Source organism: Heterodontus francisci, chromosome 3 (assembly GCF_036365525.1).
Source record: "Heterodontus francisci isolate sHetFra1 chromosome 3, sHetFra1.hap1, whole genome shotgun sequence".
Lineage (NCBI taxonomy): Eukaryota > Metazoa > Chordata > Chondrichthyes > Heterodontiformes > Heterodontidae > Heterodontus > Heterodontus francisci.
In genome coordinates, this window is record NC_090373.1 from 29,113,799 (window position 1) to 29,139,606 (window position 25,808).

The 25,808-nt window shown below is 45.7% G+C and overlaps 1 protein-coding gene across 4 annotated transcripts in view; it reads right to left on the reverse strand.

Moving 5' to 3' along the window:
• arid4b (AT-rich interaction domain 4B) overlaps window positions 1–25,808 on the reverse strand; it is a 201,097-nt gene that overhangs the window by 9,280 nt on the left and 166,009 nt on the right. For 3 of the 4 annotated variants that reach the window (XM_068020532.1, XM_068020511.1, XM_068020502.1), the window contains 3 exons: window positions 21,489–22,661; window positions 7,351–7,461; window positions 2,554–2,781 (listed from right to left, as the gene is read on the reverse strand). In XM_068020532.1, the coding sequence (XP_067876633.1) occupies window positions 2,554–2,781; window positions 7,351–7,461; window positions 21,489–22,661 (1,512 nt within the window). Of the gene's footprint in view, window positions 1–1,492; window positions 2,009–2,553; window positions 2,782–7,350; window positions 7,462–21,488; window positions 22,662–25,808 lie in introns of those variants that run through there. The other variant, XM_068020522.1, reaches the window with a different exon arrangement.

Consider the following 25,808-nt stretch of genomic DNA (forward strand, 5'->3'; position numbering starts at 1 on the left):
CAAAGCCTTTGACCTCGTCAGCAGACGTTGTCTCTTCAGACTACTAGAAAAGATTGGATGCCCACCAAAGCTACTAAGTATCATCACCTCATTCCATGACAATATGAAAGGCACAATTCAACATGGTGGCTCCTCATCAGACCTCTTTCCTATCCTGAGTGGCGTGAAACAGGGCTGTGTTCTCGCACCCACACTTTTTGGGATTTTCTTCTCCCTGCTGCTCTCACATGCGTTCAAGTCCTCTGAAGAAGGAATTTTCCTCCACACAAGATCAGGGGGCAGGTTGTTCAACCTTGCCCGTCGAAGAGCGAAGTCCAAAGTACGGAAAGTCCTCATCAGGGAACTCCTCTTTGCTGACGATGCTGCCTTAACATCTCACACTGAAGAGTGCCTGCAGAGTCTCATCGACAGGTTTGCGGCTGCCTGCAATGAATTTGGCCTAACCATCAGCCTCAAGAAAACGAATATCATGGGGCAGGATGTCAGAAATGCTCCATCCATTAATATTGGCGATCGCGCTCTGGAAGTGGTTCAAGAGTTCACCTACCTAGGCTCAACTATCACCAGTAACCTGTCTCTAGATGCAGAAATCAACAAGCGCATGGGAAAGGCTTCCAGTGCTATGTCCAGACTGGCCAAGAGAGTGTGGGAAAATGGCGCTTTGACACAGAACACAAAAGTCCAAGTGTATCAAGCCTGTGTCCTCAGTACCTTGCTCTACGGCAGCGAGGCCTGGACAACGTATGTCAGCCAAGAGCGACGTCTCAATTCATTCCATCTTCGCTGCCTCCGGAGAATACTTGGCATCAGGTGGCAGGACTGTATCTCCAACACAGAAGTCCTCGAGGCGGCCAACATCCCCAGCTTATACACACTACTGAGTCAGCGGCGCTCGAGATGGCTTGGCCATGTGAGCCGCATGGAAGATGGCAGGATCCCCAAAGACACATTGTACAGCGAGCTCGCTACTGGTATCAGACCCACCGGCTGTCCTTGTCTCCGCTTTAAAGATGTCTGCAAACGCGACATGAAATCCTGTGATATTGATCACAGTCGTGGGAGTCAGTTGCCAGCGTTTGCCAGAGCTGGCGGGCAGCCATAAAGGCGGGGCTAAAGTGTGGTGAGTCGAAGAGACTTAGCAGTTGGCAGGAAAAAAGACAAAAGCGCAAGGGGAGAGCCAACTGTGTAACAGCCCCAACAAACAAATTTTTCTGCAGCACCTGTGGAAGAGCCTGTCACTCTAGAATTGGCCTTTGTAGCCACTCCAGGGGCTGCTCCACACACCACTGACCGCCTCCAGGCACTTACCCATTGTCTCTCGAGATAAGGAGGCCAAAGAAGAAGAATTCCTACTGCGAACTGTTGACTTATACAGATAAAACTATCAAGCCATACAAAACACACAAGTCAGGGGGGAGTCAGTTGTCAAATAGTTTATTTTCCATAAACCATCGCTGCTGATGCGCAGTCTATACAAAGGACAGGGAAATCACCTGGGGTGTTGCTCATCAGGAGTCTCTTATTAAATCCTTACATCCTGCAATGGACAATGTATTATTTAATATGGATGCTATCCCGTGGGAATCCGTACTGAAAGTAATAATTGTGTTCATTTAACTGCTTTCTTATCACCTTAACATTTGCAATTTCTCTCTCTCTGTCTCTCCACTTGAGACTAACACACTAGGTCTGTTACTGCACGTGGGCAATATGTGATGTACATGACTGCCTGTGGCTAATACCTAATTTCTGAGAGCTGACTGCACAAAGCTGGAGTTTACGTGCACAACTGCATAAGACTAACACTTAGCATAAGTTACTGCAGGAGACTAACACAAGAGATCCATTGGTTCAGAACTAGCCTGGCTGAAATAGTCATTTGTATCATTTTTTTGTGACAAGTCACTGTTTACGTTGACTATCCAGAGCTTCCTTCATCTTCCTCAGCCTCTTGTTCAATGTACCTCCGAATGTAGGAACATGAAAGAAATTCCAGTTGTGTCCGTTCCTGAAACCAAACCAATTTTAATTATTAAACCCTCTTCCACTCCTCCATGCTGAACAGCACAGGAAGCGGCCTATCCCTTCAACTGCTTCATATCCAGCAGATGGGTTATTTCCACAACAAAGATTCATTTGTATGTGGACTGGTTGTTAGCCTGATTCACAACCGCATCACCAGGACGACTGGTTAGATATGAGGTTGGGGTGGGGGGCGGGGTGGGGAGAGCCGATCCCCTCTCATCGGGACCCAAGCACCCTGCTGGATGTCACAGGCCGGAGGTCCCGTGTCTGCTCGTTGGGACTGTCCAAAGTGGGGCTCGAGCACTCACGTTTAGGCTCACATACGAGAATGGTAGCCTGGGCATGGGGCTGAAGGACCTGCAAGTGCCTGCAATAGTGGATCTGGTGAGAGTGGGAGGGAGGGAAACAAGGGGAGAAAGCTCCAGTAGTTTCTTTTGGGAAATTTAAACTGCCACCCTGGACTTCCCTCCTTGCTATGCAACAGAAAACTTTTCAAGTTACTTTACTGTCAAAGGGGGACAAACTCACCCATCTGAATACTCCATTTATAGGTTCTGGATGACCTACTGCTGTGCTCCTGTGCAGAATCCTTCTCTCCATTCCTAGGAGACTTTCCAGGGGCCAGTACTTTGACAGTAGATGTGTTCCCTGGCAAAGGGTTGATGCCTTGTGGTACCATGGAGGAATTCTTCTTCACTTGTACCGATTTGGCTGTATTTTCACCCGCAGACATCTCTTCACTATCGCTGCTGTTTGCTGCACAGTTAGAAAGAAAGACTTACATTTCTATAGCGGCTTTCATGACCTCAGGACATCCCAAAGTGCTCTACAATCAATGAGGTACTTTTGAAGTATAGTCACTGTTGTAATGTAGGAAATGCAGCAGCCAATTTGCGAACAGCAAGCTCCCACAAACAGCAATTTGATAACGACCAAATCATCTGATTCTTTTTTTTAAAGTGACGTTGATTGAGGGATAAATATTGGCCAGGACACCAGGGAGAAACCCCACCCTGCTCTTCTTCAAAATAGTCTTTTTTTAATAGAATTGTACAGCACAGAAGGAGGCCATTCGGCCCATCGTGCCTGCGCCAGCTATTTGAACCATGAAAAGTGTTTCAATAACATTCTGTTGTGAAAAAATATTTCTTTCAGTAATTACCACGACATTTACATTTCAAAAATGTTTTTAAATACACATTACAGGCATTTCCTATTGAAAATAAAGTGCATAAAAAGATGTGTTGCTGCGTGATCCAAATCCTCTTAGTAATCTGAAATGGTTTCCCTGTAGAGTTGATCCAAAACTGTGAACTAATATCGGTTAAAAAGGTGGTTTTCATAAAATGGTCACTCCATTCATTTTACAAATATCTCCAGTTTTTGTAAAGTACTATTTTCCACCTTGTCTCTTTTAGACCTGGTGCACAATTTCCTCCACACAAGGGAATGGGTGAGATGACTTGCTCCCAGACCTTTGCTACTATGGCTCCATTAGGGATTTTGTTAAAGTAGCTTTGGATGGGGTTTGAAACTCAAACTTTTAATTTAATATTAAACTTAATATTCAAGTCAAGTGCGAAGAGAAATGCAGACTGGTTTCAATCTCATAATGAAGAGCTGGAACCTGTCATTGCCGCTAAGCGCATTGCACTGTTGAACTACAAGAAAGCCCCCAGCGAGTTAACATCCGTAGCACTTAAAGCAGCCAGAAGCACTGCACAAAGAACAGCCAGGCGCTGCGCAAACGACTACTGGCAACACCTATGCAGTCATATTCAGCTGGCCTCAGACACCGGAAACATCAGAGGAATGTATGATGGCATTAAGAGAGCTCTTGGGCCAACCATCAAGAAGATCGCCCCCTCAAATCTAAATCAGGGGACATAATCACTGACCAACACAAACAAATGGACCGCTGGGTTGAGCACTACCTAGAACTGTACTCCAGGGAGAATGTTGTCACCGAGACTGCCCTCAATGCAGCCCAGCCTCTACCAGTCATGGATGAGCTGGACATACAGCCAACCAAATCGGAACTCAGTGATGCCATTGATTCTCTAGCCAGCGGAAAAGCCCCTGGGAAGGACAGCATTACCCCTGAAACAATCAAGAGTGCCAAGCCTTCTATACTCTCAGCACTACATGAACTGCTTTGCCTGTGCTGGGACGAGGGAGCAGTACCTCAGGACATGCGCGATGCCAATATCATCACCCTCTATAAAAACAAAGGTGACCGTGGTGACTGCAACAACTACCGTGGTATCTCCCTGCTCAGCATAGTGGGGAAAGTCTTTGCTCAAGTTGCTCTAAACAGGCTCCAGAAGCTGGCCGAGCGCGTCTACCCTGAGGCACAGTGTGGCTTTCGTGCAGAGAGATCGACCATTGACATGCTGTTCTCCCTTCAGATACAGGAGAAATGCCACCAACAACAGATGCCCCTCCAAATTGCTTTCATTGATCTCACCAAAGCCTTTGACCTCGTCAGCAGACGTTGTCTCTTCAGACTACTAGAAAAGATCGGATGCCCACCAAAGCTACTAAGTATCATCACCTCATTCCATGACAATATGAAAGGCACAATTCAACATGGTGGCTCCTCATCAGACCCCTTTCCTATCCTGAGTGGCGTGAAACAGGGCTGTGTTCTCGCACCCACACTTTTTGGGATTTTCTTCTCCCTGCTGCTTTCACATGCGTTCAAGTCCTCTGAAGAAGGAATTTTCCTCCACACAAGATCAGGGGGCAGGTTGTTCAACCTTGCCCGTCGAAGAGCGAAGTCCAAAGTACGGAAAGTCCTCATCAGGGAACTCCTCTTTGCTGACGATGCTGCTTTAACATCTCACACTGAAGAGTGCCTGCAGAGTCTCATCGACAGGTTTGCGGCTGCCTGCAATGAATTTGGCCTAACCATCAGCCTCAAGAAAACGAACATCATGGGGCAGGACGTCAGAAATGCTCCATCCATCAATATCGGCGACCACGCTCTGGAAGTGGTTCAAGAGTTCACCTACCTAGGCTCAACTATCACCAGTAACCTGTCTCTAGATGCAGAAATCAACAAGCGCATGGGTAAGGCTTCCACTGCTATGTCCTGACTGGCCAAAAGAGTGTGGGAAAATGGCACACTGACACGGAACACAAAAGTCCGAGTGTATCAAGCCTGTGTCCTCAGTACCTTGCTCTATGGCAGCGAGGCCTGGACAACGTATGTCAGCCAAGAGCGACGTCTCAATTCATTCCATCTTCGCTGCCTCCGGAGAATACTTGGCATCAGGTGGCAGGACCGTATCTCCAACACAGAAGTCCTCGAGGCGGCCAACATCCCCAGCTTATACACACTACTGAGTCAGCGACGCTCGAGATGGCTTGGCCATGTGAGCCGCATGGAAGATGGCAGGATCCCCAAAGACACATTGTACGGCGAGCTCGCCACTGGTATCAGACCCACCGGCTGTCCATGTCTCCGCTTTAAAGACGTCTGCAAACGCGACATGAAGTCCTGTGATATTGATCACAAGTCGTGGGAGTCAGTTGCCAGCGATCGCCAGAGCTGGCGGGCAGCCATAAAGGCGGGGCTAAAGTGTGGTGAGTCGAAGAGACTTAGCAGTTGGCAGGAAAAAAGACAGAGGCGCAAGGGGAGAGCCAACTGTGTAACAGCCCCGACAAACAAATTTTTCTGCAGCACCTGTGGAAGAGCCTGTCACTCTAGAATTGGCCTTTATAGCCACTCCAGGCGCTGCTCCACACACCACTGACCACCTCCAGGCGCTTACCCATTGTCTCTCGAGACAAGGAGGCCAAAGAAGGAAGAAGAAACTTAAAATGTTTTAATTTAATTAGTGCAGTGGGATCTTTCACATCCATCTGAGAAAGTAGGCCGGGCCTCAGTTTAATGTCTTGTCTGAAAGACAGCACCTCCAACAGTGCAGCACCTTCTCAGACTGTACTGGGAGTGTTGGCTTGGATTATGAACTCAAGTCCTTGGAGTGGGGCTTGAACCCATGACCAAGGTAGAGAGAGTTAAGACATGCAGGTGAGCGGCAGCTGAATCAGGGTGCCGAAGACAAAATGTAGCAAAAGACTCCTCTACTGCCCCCCTTCTTCAAAGTGTCCAGTGATGGCATCCACATTGAGTCAGCATCTCTCAACTGAGGCACTGGTCTCAACGCCCCTGGTTGGCTTGAGGGAAATAATAATTAATACAGGAGTTCCCCCTCCTGATCACTATCCAGCAGCATCCCCTACCTCCCCAACAAAATTGCCTGGGGTTGGGTTGCGGGGGCAGCCATCTGGATTGGCTATAAGCGTCAAACAACTGGAAAACCTCGGTGTTAAAGCTGACACACACAATGGCCACTGGAGCACGGTATAGGGCAACTGGCAGCATGTAATTATACCCTAATGCTGTAAACCCGTCCCGGGGGGAGAGAAGAGAAGAAGATTTACTAAAAGTCAGAAATTAAAAGCAACAAGGACAATTACAAATCTTCTTCTGGAAATGCATGTTGAATTTTCAAAGGCACAGAGCTTTTTTTTAAATGCCTAAATTAAATTTGTTCAAAGTTAGGATCAGTTTGCAATTGTCTGTATTTGTACCCCAAAGTACTGCATCAAAGGGATAGCATGTTCCTGAGATTGGATGTCCCATCGGAGATACATCCCCTCGAGCCCAAATCCAGAGAAGAAGGAAGACAAAGTAAGGTAGACAAGTTTGCTTGTACTCCCCAGCAATTCAGGATTCCGTGGCACTGAGGGGAGACAAAAAAACTGAAGAAAATTAAAGGAACTGGCAGGGTTATGGGGAAAGAGCCAGGGGGAGTGGGATTAATTGGATAGTTGTACCAAAGAACTGGCCCAGGCACAATGGGCCAAATGGTCTCCTTCTGTGCTGTTTGATTCTAGGAAATGTTGCATGAGAATGGACATGGAAATAGCTGCACACAGTCACATTGCAAGGACAATAAGTCTATCTCCTACGTTAGCTAAATGCTCTTGCTGATACATATAAGATATCGTGAACTGTGAGGAGGATAGTACCAGACTTCAGGAGGACAGAGAATGGACGGATACGTGGCAGATGAAAGTTAATGCAGAGAAGTGTGAAGTGATACATTTTGGTAGGAAGAATGAGGAGGCAATATTAAATAAAGGATGCCATTCTAAAGTGGATGCAGGAACAGAGAAACCTGGTGGTATATATGCACAAGTCGCTGAAGGTGGCTGGGAGTGCTCATAGGCAAGAGAAAACACAAAAAATACCCCACAAACATGCAAAACCATATAAACTGCTAAACACGAACAGTAGTTATTAAGAACCCTCACCGGTCCGACTTTTCTTTTTATTGTTAATCCCTGAACGTTTGTGACTGCGTTTTTGCTTCTTGGTTGAACTTCCTCCCTGAGCGTCTTTTGGTCTTTTGTGACCAGTAACCACTGGAAAGGAACAAAAAATTGAAATCATACTGCAGATCAAAAAGAATTCAAAGTCAAACAGAGGTTAACAGCATTATCCTGACTCCTAAAGCCTAGAATAAATCCCGACCTTGTTTAATTTTCTCTACCTTGAATGCAACATGGACAAAAATGGTTGGCAAGTGCAATAGTTTACAGTGAAAGTACAGCCTGCAGCACTCTAATCTAATCACATTATACTAATGGGCCATCTGTTTCTGAATGTCTAACACTGGCATTTTACATTCAAACATGATAAAGCCTGACATTTCACAGGAGAACTACGTTGACAGACTGAATCAGAGTAGGACTAGTTGTATCGCAGTCTCCACACAAGAGGGCATCCTTGTCAACAATACAGAATGTACAGCATAGAAACATGCCATTTGTCAATTGGTCTATGCCAGAAATTATGCTCCACAGCAGTCTCTTCCCACTCTGTTCGACTGATCACCAAGTTTCCACTTCTTCTCCACAGCCTTTGCGAGGTTACCTTCTGCAGGAGACATGCACTTGATGAGACCCAGCATCCTTTATGTGCATAAAATGAAAGCAAAATACTGCAGATGCTGGAAATCTGAAATAAAAACAAGAAATGCTAGAAATACTCAGCAGGTCGGGCACCATCTGTGGAGAGAGAAGCAGAGTTAACGTTTCAGGTCAGTGACCCTTCGTCAGAAGGCTTGTCCTTTATGTACAAGTGACAACCAACAGCTTCGAGATTGCACAAATCAAGGACAATAGCTGACAAAAGTAAAAATACTGTGAATGCTGGAAAAAAACATGCTGGAGACACTCAGCAAGTCTGTGTGGAGCGAGAAACAGAGTTAACCTTTCAGTTTGATGATATTTCATCAGATCTGGGAGATATTGTTAGATATTTAACAGCTTTTATTTAGTTATTTAGAGATACAGCACTGAAACAGGCCCTTTGGCCCACCAAGTCTGTGCTGACCAACTACCACCCATTTATACTAATCCCATTACCCTCTCACATCCCCACCTTCCCTCAATTCCCCTACCACCGACCTATACTAGGAGCAATTTATAATTTACCTATCAACCTGCAAGTCTTTGGCTGTGGGAGCACCCGGTGGAAACCCACGCGGTCACAGGGAAAACTTGCAAACTCTGCACAGGCAGTACCCAGAATCGAACCCGGGTCGCTGGAGCTGTGAGGCTGCGGTGCTAACCACTGTGCCGCCCTTGAGCAAGTGCAGTGGAAGGGAAAAGCAGTAGTGATGGAAAGAACAAAAGGGAAGGTTTGTGATAGGGTGGAGGGCAGGAGAGATTAAATGAATAAAGGGATGATGGTAAAAGGGAAAAAAGGGTGGTAATGGGACAAGTAAAGAAGCAAAAGATGAATCCAGAGGAGGTGTAAATGGTTACAGCAGAATAGCAAAAAGGGAGAGAAGCATGGAGAATCTGGCAAGGCGGAGAAGCTCTCCATTTCACCCATCCACGTTTGGCCAAGGCAGGTAAATTCAGTTGCATGGAGTGCATTTATATTTTCATTTTAAAATTGCAAACCTTCAGTTCTGTCCACTCTTTCCCAAAACCAGGCAATCTTTTCAGAGGTTTACTGTTTTGATCCTAGCTCGGCAGTGAGAAAGAATTTGCATTTCTATAGCAACTTATCATATCCTCAGGATATCCCAAACTGCCTCGCAAACGATAGATTACTTTTGAAATGTAGTCACTGTTATAATATAGAGAACACAGCAGCCAATTTGCACACAGTAAGATCCCACACACTGCAAATGAGATGAATGATCAGATCATCTGTTTTTAATGACATTGATTGAGGGATAATTATTGGCCAGGTCACCAGGGAAAACTCCCCTGCTCTTCTTTCAATAATGCCACGGAACCAGAAAGGCCAGATGAGGCCTCGGTTTAACATCACATCCCAAATACAGCATCTCTGACAGTGCAGCATTCCCTTAGTACTGGCATATGACTGTACTTCATTGGCTGTGAAACACTTTGGGACATCCTGAAGTTATGAAAGGTGCTATATATATTAATGCAAGTCTTACTTGTTTTTTTTCCTTCATTCACTGTGAAACGTATCTTGAAGTTTCAGATTCTGCAGTTATCAAGATTAAACCACAGTACTCGTTCCAATGGGGCCCACACCAGTAACTGCTGCTCACAACTGTGAGGCTGCAGTGGGGAAGGATGGGAAAAGCTGGGATTCCAGGCCCAGCGTCCGTCAATATTTCCTGTGTGATCGAGGGTCAGACACCAATGAGTGAGTGAGTCAGTGAACACCCAATGGTTTGAGTACATGGTTAAAGGTAGCTTGCTACAGAACTGACCTTGGGTCAACCAACAAAATCTAGGACATCGCTATCAAACGCAGTAACTATGGGCTCCGACGGCCCCCAACGCTCGCTGAAGTTGAGTGAGCTGGAGGACATCCTAAGCTTTCAAGCACAAAGCTATCAAACGATTTTGAGTGCAGCATATCAGTACCTTATGGGGACACATTAACATGCCCTACTCTCAGTTTCTTGTCTGCCCAGAGTACTTGTGCTTCTATTGTCAGCTGTACTGATCTCTTGTACTACAGAAATAAAATCTAAGCACTTGCCTTTATATAGTGCCTTTCACAATCTCAGGGTGTCTCAAAGCACTTCAAAGCCAAAGAAATATCTTTGTTTTGAAGTGCAATCACTGTTGTAATGTAGGAAACGTGGCAGCCAATTTGTGCACAACAAAATCTCACAAGCAACCATGAGATAATGACCAGATAATTTTTTCAGGTGTTGATTGGGGGATAAATATTGGCCAGAATTCTCCTGCTGTTCTTTGAAATACCACTGCAGTACCAAGATGGCAGATTCAATGTCTTATCCGAAAGGCAGTACCTTTGACAGTGCATCATTCCCCCAGCATGGTGAGTGTCAGCCTGGGTGATGTGCTTAAATGCATAATGGGGTTTGAACCTAAAGCCTTCTGATTTAGAGGCGAGAGTGCTATTTTTGAGACACAGCTGAAACTGGTATAGAGAGATTAGGAATTTCCTTGCAACATTATTCTCCAAGGATTTTAAGTGCCACTTCAGAATCTGACAAAGCTTGTCCACTGCAAGGCACCAGGAATACTGCAGTGAGATTTGCTCAGGGAAACAACTTGGGAAAGTACTTTATCCTTCTTTCTAATCTGCACTCAGAAAAGGAATCAGTATGGAGTTTGCAACATAGGAGCAGAGGGAAAGTACATCTAATAGCTTGCAAAAACATGCCAAGACTAGCTGTTATTAGATTAACAGTTTGCACGAAGAACCACTAAGTTTACTAACACACATTGAGTTGAATAATTTTCCTGGTTTGAGCCAGAACTGCCACTGCTAGAAAACAAAATGAGGTGCGATGCCAGAATGACAGTGACATATAACATGGCTAGGGAAATTACAAAGCTTGCAGAAATACAGCGAAGATGTGGCAGCCTTGGCTTAGATGGTTGTGGGTTCAAGCTCCACCCCAGAGACTGAGGCACATAATGCCGGCTGACACTGAAGAAGCTCGACACCATCCTTAGACCCCAAGGACTACAGTGGTTCAAGAAGTCACCACCTTCTCAAGGGCAATTGGGGATGGGCAATAAAATGGCCAGTGCCGCTCACATCCAAAGAACAAATAAAAATGAAGTACAGGGGTGTTTAGGTGACTGATAAAATTTGCTACAAGTTTGAATTAGAGTACAATCAGTCACTGCTAATAACTGTAGAGTGTTAATGTTTCTAATAATGTGAGCACTGTAAATTTAATAAACACACATGTGGGAAGAAATAAGACAGGAAAACTGTTGCAGTGCTGCACTGTCGGTGGTGCCGTCTTTTGGATCAGACATTAAACCGAGAATTGCCTGCCCGCTCAGGTGGACGTAAAAGATCCCACTGCGCTATTTTGAAGAAAAGTGGGTGAGTTCTCCCCGTGTCCGGGCCTATATGTATCCCTCAACAAAAACTGTTAAAACAGAATGACTGGTCATTCATTTCATTGCTATCTGTGGGAGTGCAAATTGGTTGTTACCTCATTACAATGGTGACTATACTTCAAGGCTATTTCACTGACTGAAGTGATTGAGAACGTCCTGAGGATGTGATAAGGTACTGTATAAACGCAAAAACTTGAGATTTTTCTGGTCTTTGTGTCAGTACCACCAAACACCACCTGATGGCATTTACTTACTAAGATGCCGAGAAAACAAGGTGCACAATCATTTAAGAAGAAATCTGTACCTGAAACACATTCTGTCTCTAATTTAAACTTTTCCTGTCTTATTTCTTTGCACGTGTGTTTATTAAATTTACAGTGCTCACATTATTAGAAACATTAACACTCTACAGTTATTAGCAGTGACTGATTTTACTCTAATTCAAACTTGCAGCAAATTATCAGTCACCTAAACGCCCTTGCACTTTTTTTTATTCGTTCATGGGATGTCAGTACGCTGGCCAGGCCAGAATCTATTGCCCATCCCTAATTGCCCTTGAGAAGGTGGTGGTGAGCCACCTTCTTGAACCGCTGCAGTCCTTGGGGTATAGGTACACCCGCAGTGCTGTTAGGAAGGGAGCTCCAGGATTTTGACCCAGCGACAGTGAAGTATCGGGGATATAGTTCCAAGTCAGGATGGTATGTGACTGGGAAGGGAACTTGCAGGTGGTGGTGGCGTCTGCTGCCCTTGTCCTTCTAGGCGGTAGAGGTCATGGGTTTGGAAGGTGTTGTCAAAGGAGCCTTAGCGACTTGATGCAGTGCATATTGTAGACGGTACACACTGCTGTCACTGTGCACCAATGGTGGAAGGAGTGAATGTTTAAGGTGGTGGATGGGGTGCAGATCAAGCAAGCTGCTTTGTCCTAAATGGTGTCAGGTTTCTTGAGTGTTGTTGGAGCTGCACTCATCCAGGTGAGTGCAGAATATTCTATCACACTCCTCACTTGTGCCTTGTAGATGGTGGACAAGCATTGGGGAGTCAGGAGGTTCAAAGTCTCTGACCTGCTGTCGTAGCCACAGTATTTATATCACTGCTCCAGTGAAGTTTCTGGTCAATGGTAACCACCAGGATGTTGATGGTGGGGCTTTTGTTGAGGGATAATGGACTCTGGGTGGGGCACTTCAATATCCATCACCAAGAGTGGCTCAGTAGCACCACTACTGACCAAGCTGGCAGAATCCTAAATGGCGCAGTGGTTAGCACTGCAACCTCACAACTCCAGAGACCCGGGTTTGGTTCTGGGTACTGCCTGTGCGGAGTTTGCAAGTTCTCCCTGTGACTGCGCGGGTTTCCTCCGGGTGCTCTGGTTTCCTCCCACAGCCAAAGACTTGCGGGTTGATAGGTAAATCGGCTATTGTTAAAAAATTGCCCCTAGTGTAGGTAGGTGGTAAGAGAATTGAGGGAAGGTGAGGACGTGAGAGGGAAAATGGGACTAATGTAGGATTAGTATAAATGGGTGGTTGACGGTCGGCGTGGACTCGGTGGGCTGAAGGGCCAGTTTCAGTGCTGTATCTCTATGACACAGCTGCTAGACTTGGTCTGTGGCAGGTGGTGAGGGAACTAACAAGAGGGGAAAAATATACTTGACCTCTGTCACCAATCTACCTGTCACAGATGCATCTATCCATAACAGTATTGGCAGGAGTGACCACCGCACAGTCCTTGTGGAGATGAAGTCCCGTCGTCTCATTGAGGTATCCAGCATTGTGTTGTGTGGCACTGCCACTGTGCTAAATGGGATAGGTTTCAAACAGATCTAGCAACTCAAAACTGGGCATCCATGAGGCACTGTGGGCCATCAGCAGTAGAAGAATTGTATTCAACCACAATCTGTAACCTCATGGCCTGGCATATCCCCCACTCTACCATTACCATCAATCCAGGGGACCAACCCTGGTTCAATGAAGAGTGCAGGAGGGCATGCCAGGAGCAGCACCAGGCAAACCTATTAATGAGTTGTCAGCCTGGTGAAGCTACAACACAGGACTACATGCATGCTGAACAGCAGAAGCAGCATGCAATAGACAGGCTAAGCGATCCCACAACCAACGGATCAGATCAAAGGTCTGCAGTCCTGCCACATCCAGTTGTGAATGGTGGTGGACAGTTATAACTAACAGGAGGAGGAGGCTCCACAAATAACCCCATCCTCAATGATGGGGGAGCCCAGCACATCAGTGCAAAAGACATTTGCATCCATCTTCAGCCAGAATTTCTGAGTGGATGATCCATCTCAGCCTCCTCCTAAGGTTTCCAGCATCACAGATGCCAGACTTCAACCAATCCGATTCATTTCAAATGAAATCAAGAAATGGCTGACCACACTGGATACTGCAAAGGCTATGGGCCAGACAATATTCCAGCAATAGTACTGAAGACCTGTGCTCCAGAACTAGCCGTTCCCCTGGCCAAACTGTTCCAGTACAGCTACAACACTGACATCTACCCAGCAATGTGGAAAATTGCCCAGTAAGTCCTGTATACAAAAAGCAAGGCAAATCCAACCCGGCCAATTACTACCCTATCAGTCTTTTCTCGATCATCAGTAAAGTGATGGAAGGTGTCATCGACAGTGCTATCAAGAAGCTCTTGCTCAGCAACAACCTGCTCAGTGACGCTCAGTTTGGGTTCCGCCAGGGCCACTCAGCTCCTGACCTTATTACAGCCTTGGTGCAAACATGGACAAAAGGGCTGAACTCCAGAGGTGAGCTGAGAGTAACTGCCCTTGACATTAAGACAGCATTTGACCGAGTGTGGCATCAAGGAGCCCAAGTAAAACTGGAGTCAATGGGAATCAGGGGGAAAACTCTTCACTGACTGGAGTCATACCTAGCACAAAGGAAAATGGTTGTGGTTGTTGGAGGTCAATCATCTCAGCTCCAGGACATTGCTGCAGGAGTTCCTCAGGGTAGTATCCTAGGCCCAACCATCTTCAGCTGCTTCATCAATGACCTTTCCTCCACCATACGGTCAGAAGTGGGGAAGTTGCTGATGATTGCACAATATTCAGCACCATTCGTGACTCCTCAGATACTGAAGCTGTCCGTGTCCACATGCAGCAAGACCTGGACAATATCCAGGCTTGGGCTGATAAGTGGCAAGTAACATTCACGCCACACAAGAGCCATGCAATGACTATCTCAAACAAGAGAGAATCTAACCATCCCCCCTTAATGTTCAATGGCACTACAATCGCTGGATCCCTCACTATCAACACCCTGGGAGTTACCATTGACCAGAAACTGAACTACTACAACAGCAGGTCAGAGGCTCGGAATCCTATAGCGAGTAACTCACCTCCTGTCTCCCCAAAGCCTGTCCACCGTCTACAAGACACAAGTCAGGAGTGTGATGGAATACTCTCCACTTGCCTGGATGGGTGTGGCTCCAACACTGAGGAAGCTTGACACCATTCAGGACAAAGCAGCCTGTTTGATTGGGACCCCATCCACCACCTTCAACATTCACTCCCTTCATCATGGACGTGCAATGGCAGCAGTGTGTACCATCTACAAGATGCACTGCAACTCACCAAGACTCCTTCGACAATACCTTCCAAACCCGCGACCTCTACAATCCATGGGAACACCACCACCTGCAAGTTCCTCTCCAAGCCACACACCATCCTGACTTGGAACTATATCGCCGTTCCTTCACTGTCACTGGGTCAAAATCCTGGAACTCTCTTCCTAACAGCACTGTGGGTGTACCTGCACCCCAAGGACTGCAGCGGTTCAAGAGGCAGCTCACCACCTCCTTCTCAAGGGCAATTAGGGATGGGCAATAAATGATGGCCTAGCCAGCGACGCCCACATCCCATGAATAAATAAAAAAAAATTCAGTGATGGTAATGCTGTTGAAGGTCAAGGGGAGATAGATAGTTAGATTCTCTCTTGTTTGAGACGGTCATTGCCTGGCACATGCGTGGCGCGAATGTTACATGCCACTCATCAGCCCAAGCCTGAATGCTGTCCAGAACTGACAGACAAGAATCTGCATTTAAAAGGTGCTTCACAGCAAGCAGCATTACTGAGCAAATATTGAGACAAAGACGACGACCTTGATTACCATTCTTAGTCAGTTATATAGATTTACTAAGTGAAACAACTAAAGAACATGATATTCTACCAGTAATACTAGAACAGGAGGCCATTCAGCCCCTCAAACCTGTTCTGCCATTCAATTAGCTCATGACTGATGTGTATCGCAACTCCATCTAACCACCTGTTTCCGTAACCCTTTTAATATATTTGTTCCAGAATGTTCCAGATTTCCATGACCTTTTGTGTGAAGAGGTACTTCCTGACATCATCCCTGAACAGCTTGGCTCCAATTTTAAGGTTATACCCACATGTTCTGGATTTCCCCAATCTACTCTGTCATATCCTTTAATCATGTTAAACATCTCAATTAGTTTGTTATTCACGTACACAGGAAACAAAATAGGAGGTCAGGATGCTGGTTGTATCTGACCAGGACCAGCCTTTTCAGAGGTCAGCTATTAAGAAGTTTGGTTGAATTGGATTACACTAGTACTGAACCAGTGCCACCTGCTCGGCTCATTATACCCCTGACCGTATTTAACAGAGATAGGCAATGTGTGACAAAACCCGTCTGTGTAAGTTTTGTCCACATTTTTAGTTCAGTAACTCTGTTGTGACTACAGGTCCAGATACTTCGATCTTCATACACTTTCAAATAGACTACCCCCACCATGGACTAAATTTCTCCCCTCCCCTCCTTGCTGGTGTGTAGTGCCCCATTATCCCTCTCAAGTAACTATCATTGATTTGATTGTAAGTACCTACGCCGAGTCAGAAGGTTGTGGGTTCAAACCCCATTCAGAAACTTGAACACACAAATCCAGGCTGGTACTGAGGGAGTGCTGCACTATCAGAGGTGTCATCTTTCCGATGAGGCATTAAAGCAAGGCCATATCTGCCCTCTTAGGTGGATGTAAAAGCATATTCAAAGAGCAGGGGTGTTCTCCCCAGTGTCCTGGCCATTATTTATCCCTGAACCAACATCACTAAAATAGATTATCTGGTCATTTATCTCAATGCTGTCAGTGGGAGTTTGCTGTGCACAAACTGGCTGTTGGAAGGTAGGAAAAACAACAGTGACCAGAAGGTATATAGTGGGGATCCCCAGGGGGTCAGTATTGGGACCCCTGCTTTTCTTGACATATATTAATGACATAGACTTTGGTGTACAGGGCACCATTTGAAAATCTGCAGATGATACAAACAGTGCAAGTATTGTGAACTATGAAGAGGACAGTAATAGACTTCAAGAGGACAAAGAGAAGCTGGTAGAATAGGCAGACAAGTGGTAGATGAAACTTAATGCAGAATAAAAGTGTGAAGTGATTCATTTTGGTAGGAAGAACGAGAAGAGGCAATATAAATTAAAGGGTACAATTCTAAAGTGGGTGCAGGAGCAGAGGGATCTGGGGGTACATGTGCACAAATCATTGAAGGCGGAAGGGTTGGGTGAGAAAGTGGTTAATAAAGCATATGGGATCCCGGGATTTATAAATAGAGGAAATGAGTATAAGAACCAGGAAGTTATGATAAACCTGTAATAAACACTGTTCAGCCTCAATTGGAGTATTGCGTCCAGTTCTGGGCACCACACTTTCTGAAGGATGTTAAGGCATTAGAGAAGGTGCAAAAAAGATTTACAAGAATGGTTCCAAGGATGAGGAACATCAGTTATGTGGATAGGTTGGAGAAGCTGGGGTTGTTCTCCTTGGAGAAGAGAAGATTAGGACGAGATTTGATGGAGGTGTTCAAAATCATGAGGGGTCTTGAAAGAGTAGATAGGGAGAAACTGTTCCCATTGGCTGAAGGATCCAGAACCAAAGGACACTGATTTAAGGTGACTGGCAAAAGAAGCAACAGCGACACGAGGAAAAACTTCTCTATGTGAGTGCCTGTGAGTGTGATGGAGGCAGATTCAATCGAGACCTCCAAAAGAGAATTGGACAATTACCTGAAGAGAAAAAATGTGTAGGGCCATGGGGAAAAGTCCAGGGAGTAAGACGAGGTGAGTTGCTCTTGCAGAGAGCTCACATGGACACGATGGATTGAATGACCTCATTCTGTGCTGTAACCATTCTATAATTCTATGACCACACTTCAAAAGTACTTAATTGGCTGTAAAGCAATTTGGGATGTCCGGAGATCGAGAAAGGAGCTAAATAAATGCAAGTCATTTTTCCTTTCCTGGCAGGATAACAGGGAGCAATCTGAGCCAAAGCCAATTCTGGGCCCATCTAACATGCACTACAATCAACTTCCAGCAGAGACAGTATGACAGCGAGAATGTCGATCAGTTTTCCTGGTCTCTAACCCAGGGTGGGAGGAGTGGGGGACTGATACCAATTATTATGCCCTTACAGCCACTCTGGCTGAGATCAACAAACTCTGTAAAGACTGGGAACTGAACCTGGGAGCTTTCTGCATAAGCTCAGATGTCTAGTTTCATTCATGCATGCCAAGATTCCCAAAGCAATGCTCACTCACTGGGGGTCAATCTGTGTGTGGTAGTGTGCCATTGGCAATTGCAAGTTGATAGCCCGTTTTATATCTCTCCCCATTGAAGTCAATGGAAATAAAAAAGATGAGCAGAGGTGTAAAACTTGCTGTGGACTCTTTATCAACTGTTTCACACGGGCACATAAAGTCAAGATCGACCCTACTGAACCTTAAAAGTAGCCAATTAGGATTCCAGATTCTACAGCGAATGAGAGCCTGTAATTCTGGCTGTGTTGTACAGTATGGTATCTCAACCCCTGGTGCAGTACTGATGCCAGTAAAGTTCTGCTGCATAACAGGAACTTTCCTTCCTCACCCTCCTCCAGTTCAGTAATTCTTTAGCAACCAGGTATAAAGATCACCTGGCACTGTGAACAGCTGAATCTTTTCCTGGTGTCCTGAGTCAATCTCCCTCCCCCGACAAACCTTACCAAATGTGGATTAATGTTTGACATCTGTTCAGCCCCAGATATGCTGTATTTGTTTACACAACAGTGACTGTATTTCAAAAGGGGCCCTGTTGGTTATGAGGCGCTGTTGACGCCCTTGAGGAAATGATGAAGTACTATGTAAATGAAAGTTCTTTCATTCTAGCGAGGGGCCAGCACTGACACTATTTCAAATACACCACTTACGAAAAGTACGTTTTTCATATTTGACCTCCTAACCTGCAACACAAACAGAAATCTGAAGTGCCTTTTATATAAAAATGAAATATTTTCCTTACAGTTATTCCCATATCATTGGAAACAATATTTATAATTCACGTGGGGATTAAAACAAATTATTTTCTTTAAATTTTTATATATCAACACTAACCCTTGCTCCAGTGTGTGCAACTACTGTTATTATCAATGAGATCACCATCTCATCCCTCCATGTAACTAGACTCCTGTCACTAGAACCATGTGAGCATATGTCAGCAGCTGATGGTCAGACTTCATTTCAAGTTGGAGAAACACAGAACAGTGTGTCCCATCACCAGCCTGCCATGTTAGGCACAGACACGACAGGCCGAATGGCCTCTTTCTGTGCTGTATCATTCTATGATGCTCATCTTTCCCCCAAGGACGCTGGGCCCTGATAGCAGAGTAAGACAGACACCCACATCTCACACCCCACCCAAACATCATTATATCCACAAGCTGCTCAACCACCACCTGCACCAAATGATAACAATTCAACCTCAATAATGTTACTCAAATGTGTTTGATCTCCAAAAACATTAGTGTATTAGCAAGCAATGCAGCAACTCGTTAAGGCTTCTTCAGTAGCACCTCTCAAATCTGCAACGTCCACCACTCAGAAGAACAAGGGCATCGAGCACATGGGAACACCAACACCAAGTTCCTCTCCAAGTCACACCCACCATCCCAACTTGGAACTATATTGCTGTTCCTTCATCATCGCTGGATTGAAATCCTGGAACTCCCTCCCTAACAGCACTGTGAGTGCACCTACACCAGATTGACTGCAGCGGTTCAAGACGGCAACTCACCACCATCTTCTCAAGGACAATTAGTGATGGGTAATAAATACTGGTCGAGTCAGCAACGCCTACATCTCAAAAATTAATTTTTAAAACAAAGTGACTCCTGACAATGCAGCCCAGCGCTGACGTCAAAGTGCTCCCAGCTTCACACATGCGCAGAATGGACCCTTGCTGTCAGTATGGTGCTGTGCATACACAGCCTACGTCAGTACTGCCAGGACAAATTTGTGCATGCGCGCCAAAATATCATCGCGTACTGCAATGTCTGCTCGCCACTCGTCCCTCCTCGGCCACTCGCTCTCTGCTTCACACACCCCTGCTTGTCGGCCATTTGCTTCTCCCCCCTCAGCCACTCTGCTCCCCATTTTACCTCCCACCTACTGCTGGGCCACTCACTCCCCTCCTTACCACTTCCTCCCCTCTGCTCTGCTTCCCCGCTCCCTTCCACTTCTGGTCCCTGCTCCCTCCTGCAATCGCCGCTTTTCTTCCCTGCACAGGGGAAGCAGGGGAAGAGAGAGAGTGACAAGACAGGCAGGGGAGGGGAAGGAGACTGTGGGATGGGCGGGAGAGAGCGGGGGGGCAGAGGCAGAGCAGAGGGGATGAAGCGGTGAGGCAGGGAGCAAGTGGCCCACAGGTTGTGGGTGGGGCAGGGAGAGAGTGGCCGAGGAGGAGAAGTGGCGAGGGGTGGAGCAAGCAGTGAGCAGATGGGCACGGGAAACAGTGGCAAAGAGAAGTGCGATGGCAGGAGGAAGCGGGGTACTGTTGGGAGTGGGATGGAGATGGCAATCGCAGCCACTGCGGCCATTTGGGTTTAAGGCTGTGTTTGCTTTTTGTGATAAATTGAGCAGCGTCATCTTTATTACTGGCAGCCACCAAAGATGTCGCAGACAGTGAAGTTTCAGTGCATGAGGCTGCACTTGCGCATGTGCAAGTACTGCAATACCTAGTGGTTGCGTTGTCAGCAAACATAGCCTTTTTAAAACGGCACTACAATTCAGTTAAATATGTAGATTGTCCACAAGTGAAAAAAGTTAGTGTAAATTTGAATTCGATGCTGGCTTTTAAGAGAGAAGCCTAATGCTTTCAAAAACCCCACTGCTGTAAAAGCACCACAGTGGATACACCCTTAAAGCAGATTAAAGTAATTCTATCTAAAGCAGCTCGAGTTATTAAACGGATCGCTAGCTCTTTCACACTAAACCTTGATAACGTCTTGACATTACCTTTTTAAAAAAAAAATAGCCCTGATATAAAACATTCATATCAACATTTTCTTTCATACTCTCCTTGTTGAGTTAGTTTGCTACATCCTATGGTTTTAAGCTGCATTTACAGCACTACTGCAGGATGCTAAGCGTCTCACTGGCACTAGTTACACTGTAAAGGCTGCCTGAATCTGCACTGACATTGGCGTAAAGTGGAGTGAGACTTCTGAAGAAGTGAGTCACATCTCGCTCCAATTTAGATGCACATCAGATTCCAACATCCACTTACACTGCACACGTTTGACATCAGTGCGGAAATAAATGTGCTGGACGGCAAACATGTAGAATAAGCAGACCCTTAAATTGTTGGTGGACATTACTGGCATTAGGCTTCTTATCTTCAGCTACCCTGTCATCCCATTATCTATTACTCCATTTTAGTTATCTTACCAATCAGAATACAAGTGTATAATGATTAAATCTGAACATCATTCTCACAAACTTTGTACAACCAATTTCTCTGCCTCAACAAGATTCCCCCTCAGAACATCAAAAGTCAGCAATTTACGAAGGAATTTTAAACAGCAGAGCTGTGATAAATGCAAACTTTGGGATATGTGTGCCCACCTCACACTCAGGCACACTTGAATGCATGTACACTCGCGTATGAGTACACACATGAAGTGGGATCCTAAAAATTTCAACCAATTTCTTTGCAACAATCTGAGTTTGATGAATGAACACCTGTGTCTCTGCATGATTCTTTACCTTTTTCCTTATGCTCTGGCTCAGGTTGATTGCTGCTGCTGGAGCTAATGCTGGCATCAAACCCCGTTGGGGAGACATTGCCCTCTGACTGCCCCTCTTGCAGCTCCCCAGTCACACTATCCACCTCATTAGTGCTGTCAGTCTCACTCTTAACACTCTGCACTTCCTCCTGGCTTGGAGCCAAGGTTTGAGGGAGCACAGCGCTTGGCTGCGGCCTGGTGGCCTCTGTCACTGTGACCGAGACGGGAGACTCGGGGGTGGTGGGTGGAGTGTTGAGCACAGAGTTGCTGCCACTGCTGGGCATCTCTCCCTTCTTGTCCAGTTTTTCAGTTGGTTTCTCCTCATTGGGCCTGACAGGGGAGATAACCGATGGTGCAGTTTCCACTTCCATGGGGGGCAACCTCTCCTCCTCTTTGGCAGTCTCAGCTGGTGCCTCAGGCTTCGCCTCTTCCTGGGCCACAGGTGGCGACGATGTGGTCTCGGTATCAGAATCGGAGAACAGCTCCTTCAGAACTTTCTTCGGCCACTGAATCTGTATGCTTGACCACACGTCTTTTCGGTCCTTCATTTTTGCATTCTGAACCCTTAATTCAGAATTATTTAAAAGTTTGATCCTTTTCTCAGGCACTTCTGAGAAACTAGAATATAAAGCGGTTGTGTGCAGAGGTTTTCTCTTTTCCTGCAGTCCATTATGTTTTCTGGAGGGGGAGTTTTTCACTTCAATTCTTTCACAATCCTCATCTGAGCTGCTGCTACTGCTGCTTGTGGTGTTGAGGGGAGATTCTTTGCCCTTCGACCTCTCCCCCTTGCGGTTCGGCGACTCTTTTTGCACCCAGTCTTCGGCACTGACCTTTTTCCTTCGGGACCGCTTCAGGTGCGATTTTGTCCGCCTCTCTGCTGGTTCTTTATGGCCCATGGGTTTCGATCTCGTGGACTCCTCCTCCTCATCTTCGGAACGTTTCCCTCTTCTTATCCATTCCAGGGAGTCTGAGATGCTTCCCAACTTGGTGCCAGCTGAAGGCATGCCAGGCAGCCCAGCAGTGGGAAGGTTCCTCTGGTCCTGAAAGGCTGGCAAACGGTCCTGTGTAGCTGTGTCCGCTTGTGGGCCTTTTCTCCAGGCAGCCTCACATTGGGTGCCATCATCATCATCGCTTTCCTCAGAACTTCCTGAACCTGTTGACAGAAAACACAAACAAATAAACATCACTTAAAAGACACGAGGCGCAGCACCATTCCAATAATCATTAGCCTGATAGACCTTCAATCCAATCAAAGTTATCGAATGCCACAATTTTCATAAAACCTCTGATCGAAAAGCTGGATAAACATGGACTAAATAAATTAATAACATCACACACCCCCAACCAAAAGGCCACACTCGAAAATAAATTGACCCAAATTGACACCATCCTCATCTGAGCTGCTGCTGTTTTCGATATTGAGGGAAGATTGTTTGCCCTTCGACTTCTCACCCTTTCAGTTAGATGACCCCATTTTCCCCTCGTCTTTGGTGCCAACATTTCTCCTTTGGGCCCCTTTCATGTGTCATCTTATCAGTGTCAGCTGTGGTTCAGTGGGTAGCAACTTGCCTCAATGGCAGTAGGTCGTGGGTTCAAATCCCAGTCCAGAGACTTGAGCCCATAATCTACGCTAACACTCCCCGTGCAGTACTGAGGGAGCACTACATTATCAGAGGCGCCGTGTTTTAGATGAGAAATTAAATCAAAGCCCCACCTGTCCTCTCGGTGGATGTAAAAAATCGCATGGCACTATTACAAAGAAGAGCAGGGGTGTTCTCCGTGGTGACTTGGCCAACATTTATCCCTCAATCAACAACACTGGAAAATCACAGATTATCTGGTCATTTATCTCATTGCTGTTTGTGGGATTTTGCTGTATGCAAATTGGCTGCCATATTTCCTACATTGCAACAGGGATTACCCTTCAAAAAGTACTTCAATGGCTGTAAAGCCCTTTGGGACATCCTGAGGATGTTAATGGCGTTATGTAAATGAAAATTATGTGTGTAGGGCACAATTACAAAAGTTGCAGATGACATAAAACTTTGAAGTGTAGTGAATAGTGAGGAGGATAGTGTTAGACTTCAAAAGGACATAGGCTGGTGGAATGGGCAAACACGTGGCAGATGAAATTTAACGCAAAGAAGTGCGACGTGATACATTTTGGTAGGAAGAATGAGGAGCGGCAATATAAATTACAGGGTACAATTTAAAGGAGATGCAGGAACAAAGAGACCTGGGGGTATATTCTATATGTCGGCCAATAAAGGAAAGCAATCCATATGCCTTCTTCACCACTCTAGCTACCTGTCCTGCCACCTTCAGGGACCTGTGGACATGCACTCCAAGGTCTCTCACTTCTTCTACCCCTCTCAATATCCTCCTGTTTATTGTATATTCCCTCGCTTTATTTGCCCTCCCCAAATGCATCAGAACACACTTCTCTGGATTGAATTCCATTTGGCACTTTTCCGCCCACTCAACCAAACCATTGATATCATTCTGGGCTCCACGACTCTTCTCCTCACTGTTAACTACACGGCCAATTTTTGTGTCATCAGCAAGTTTCCCAATCATGCCTCCTACATTTAAGTCCAATTCATTAATATATATCACAAACAGCAAGGGACCGAACACTGAAACCTGTCGAACACCACTGGAACGGGTTTTCCATTCACAAAAACATCCGTAGACTACTACTTTTTGTTTCCTGTCACTGAGCCAATTTTGGATCCAACCTGCCACATTCCCACGTATCCCATGGGCTTTCATGTTACTGACCAGTCTGCCCTATCAAATGCCTTACTAAAATCCATGTAAACCACATCCACTGCACTACCCTCATCAATCCTCCGTGTTACTTCCTCAAAAAACTCAATCAAGTTAGCAAGACATGACCTTCCCTTAACAAATCCATGCTCTCCCTGATTAATCTATGCCTTTCTATGTGACTGTTTATCCTGTCTTCTTCACCACTCTAGCTACCTGTCCTGCCACCTTCAGGGACCTGTGGACATGCACTCCAAAGTCTAAATCTATATAGATTCTAATAATTTACCCATCACCGAGGTCAGACTGACTGGCCTATATTTACCTGGCTTATCCCTCGCACCCTTTTCAAATAATGGTACAATGCAGACCTCCAACCCTCTGGTACCTCACCTGTATCTAGTGAGGATTTGAAGATGATCCTCAGCGCATCCGCTGTTTCCTCCCTGGCTTCCTTTAACAACCTGGGATGCAAAACATCTGGTCCTGGCAATTTATCCACTTTCAGGGATGTCAGACCCTCAAGCACTTCCTCTCTCATTATGCTTATCTTATCTAATATTTCACACTTCTCCTCTTAAACTAGAATGTCTGCATCAACCCTCTCCTTGTGAAGACAGACAAAAAACTCATTAAGAACCCTGCTCACATCTTCTGCATCCACACATAATTTCCCCTGTACATCTCTGATAGGCCCTCCCCTTTCCTTAGTTATCCTCTTACGCTTAATGTACTGATGAAACATCTTTGGGTTTTCCTTTGTTTTACCTGCCAATAGTTTTTCATGTCCTCTCTTTGCTTTTCTAATTTCCTTTTTTACATCACCCCTGCACTTTCTATACTCCTCTAGGCTTTCTACGGTATTAAGATATTTGTGATCATCATAAGCTTTCTTTTTTTGCTTTAACTTTCTCTGTAAGCCTCTAGATAACCAGGGAGCTCTAGATTTGGCAGTACCACCCTTTATCTTTGTGAGGACATGCCTACACTGTGCCTGTCGTATCTCGCTTTTGAATGCCTCCCAGTGATTTGCCACTGAATTTCCTTCAAGAAGCTGTATCCAGTCCACCTTCGCCAGGTCACCTCTCAGTTTCGTAAAATTCGCCTTCCCCCAATTTAGAACCATTGCTCCTGTTTTATCTTTGTCCTTTTCCATGATTATGCTAAAACTAACTGTTTTATGGTCACTATCTCCAAAATGGTCACCCACTGTTACTTCATCCACTTGCCCAGCTTCATTACTGAAAACTAAATCTAGAATTGCGCCCCCTCTCATTGGGCTTGTTATGTGCTGGCTAAAAAAGTTCTCTTGCATGCAGTTCAAGAATTTTGTCCCCTCTGTACCCTTCACACTGTTTGCATCCCAGTCGATATTGGGGTAGTTGAAATCCCCAACCATCACCGCCCTAAAGTTATTGCACTCAGAAATTTGCCTACATATTTTTTCCTCTATCTCCCTCTCACTATTTGGGGGTCTATAGTACACTCCCAGTAATGTGGCTGCCCCCTTTTTATTTCTGAGCTCCACCCA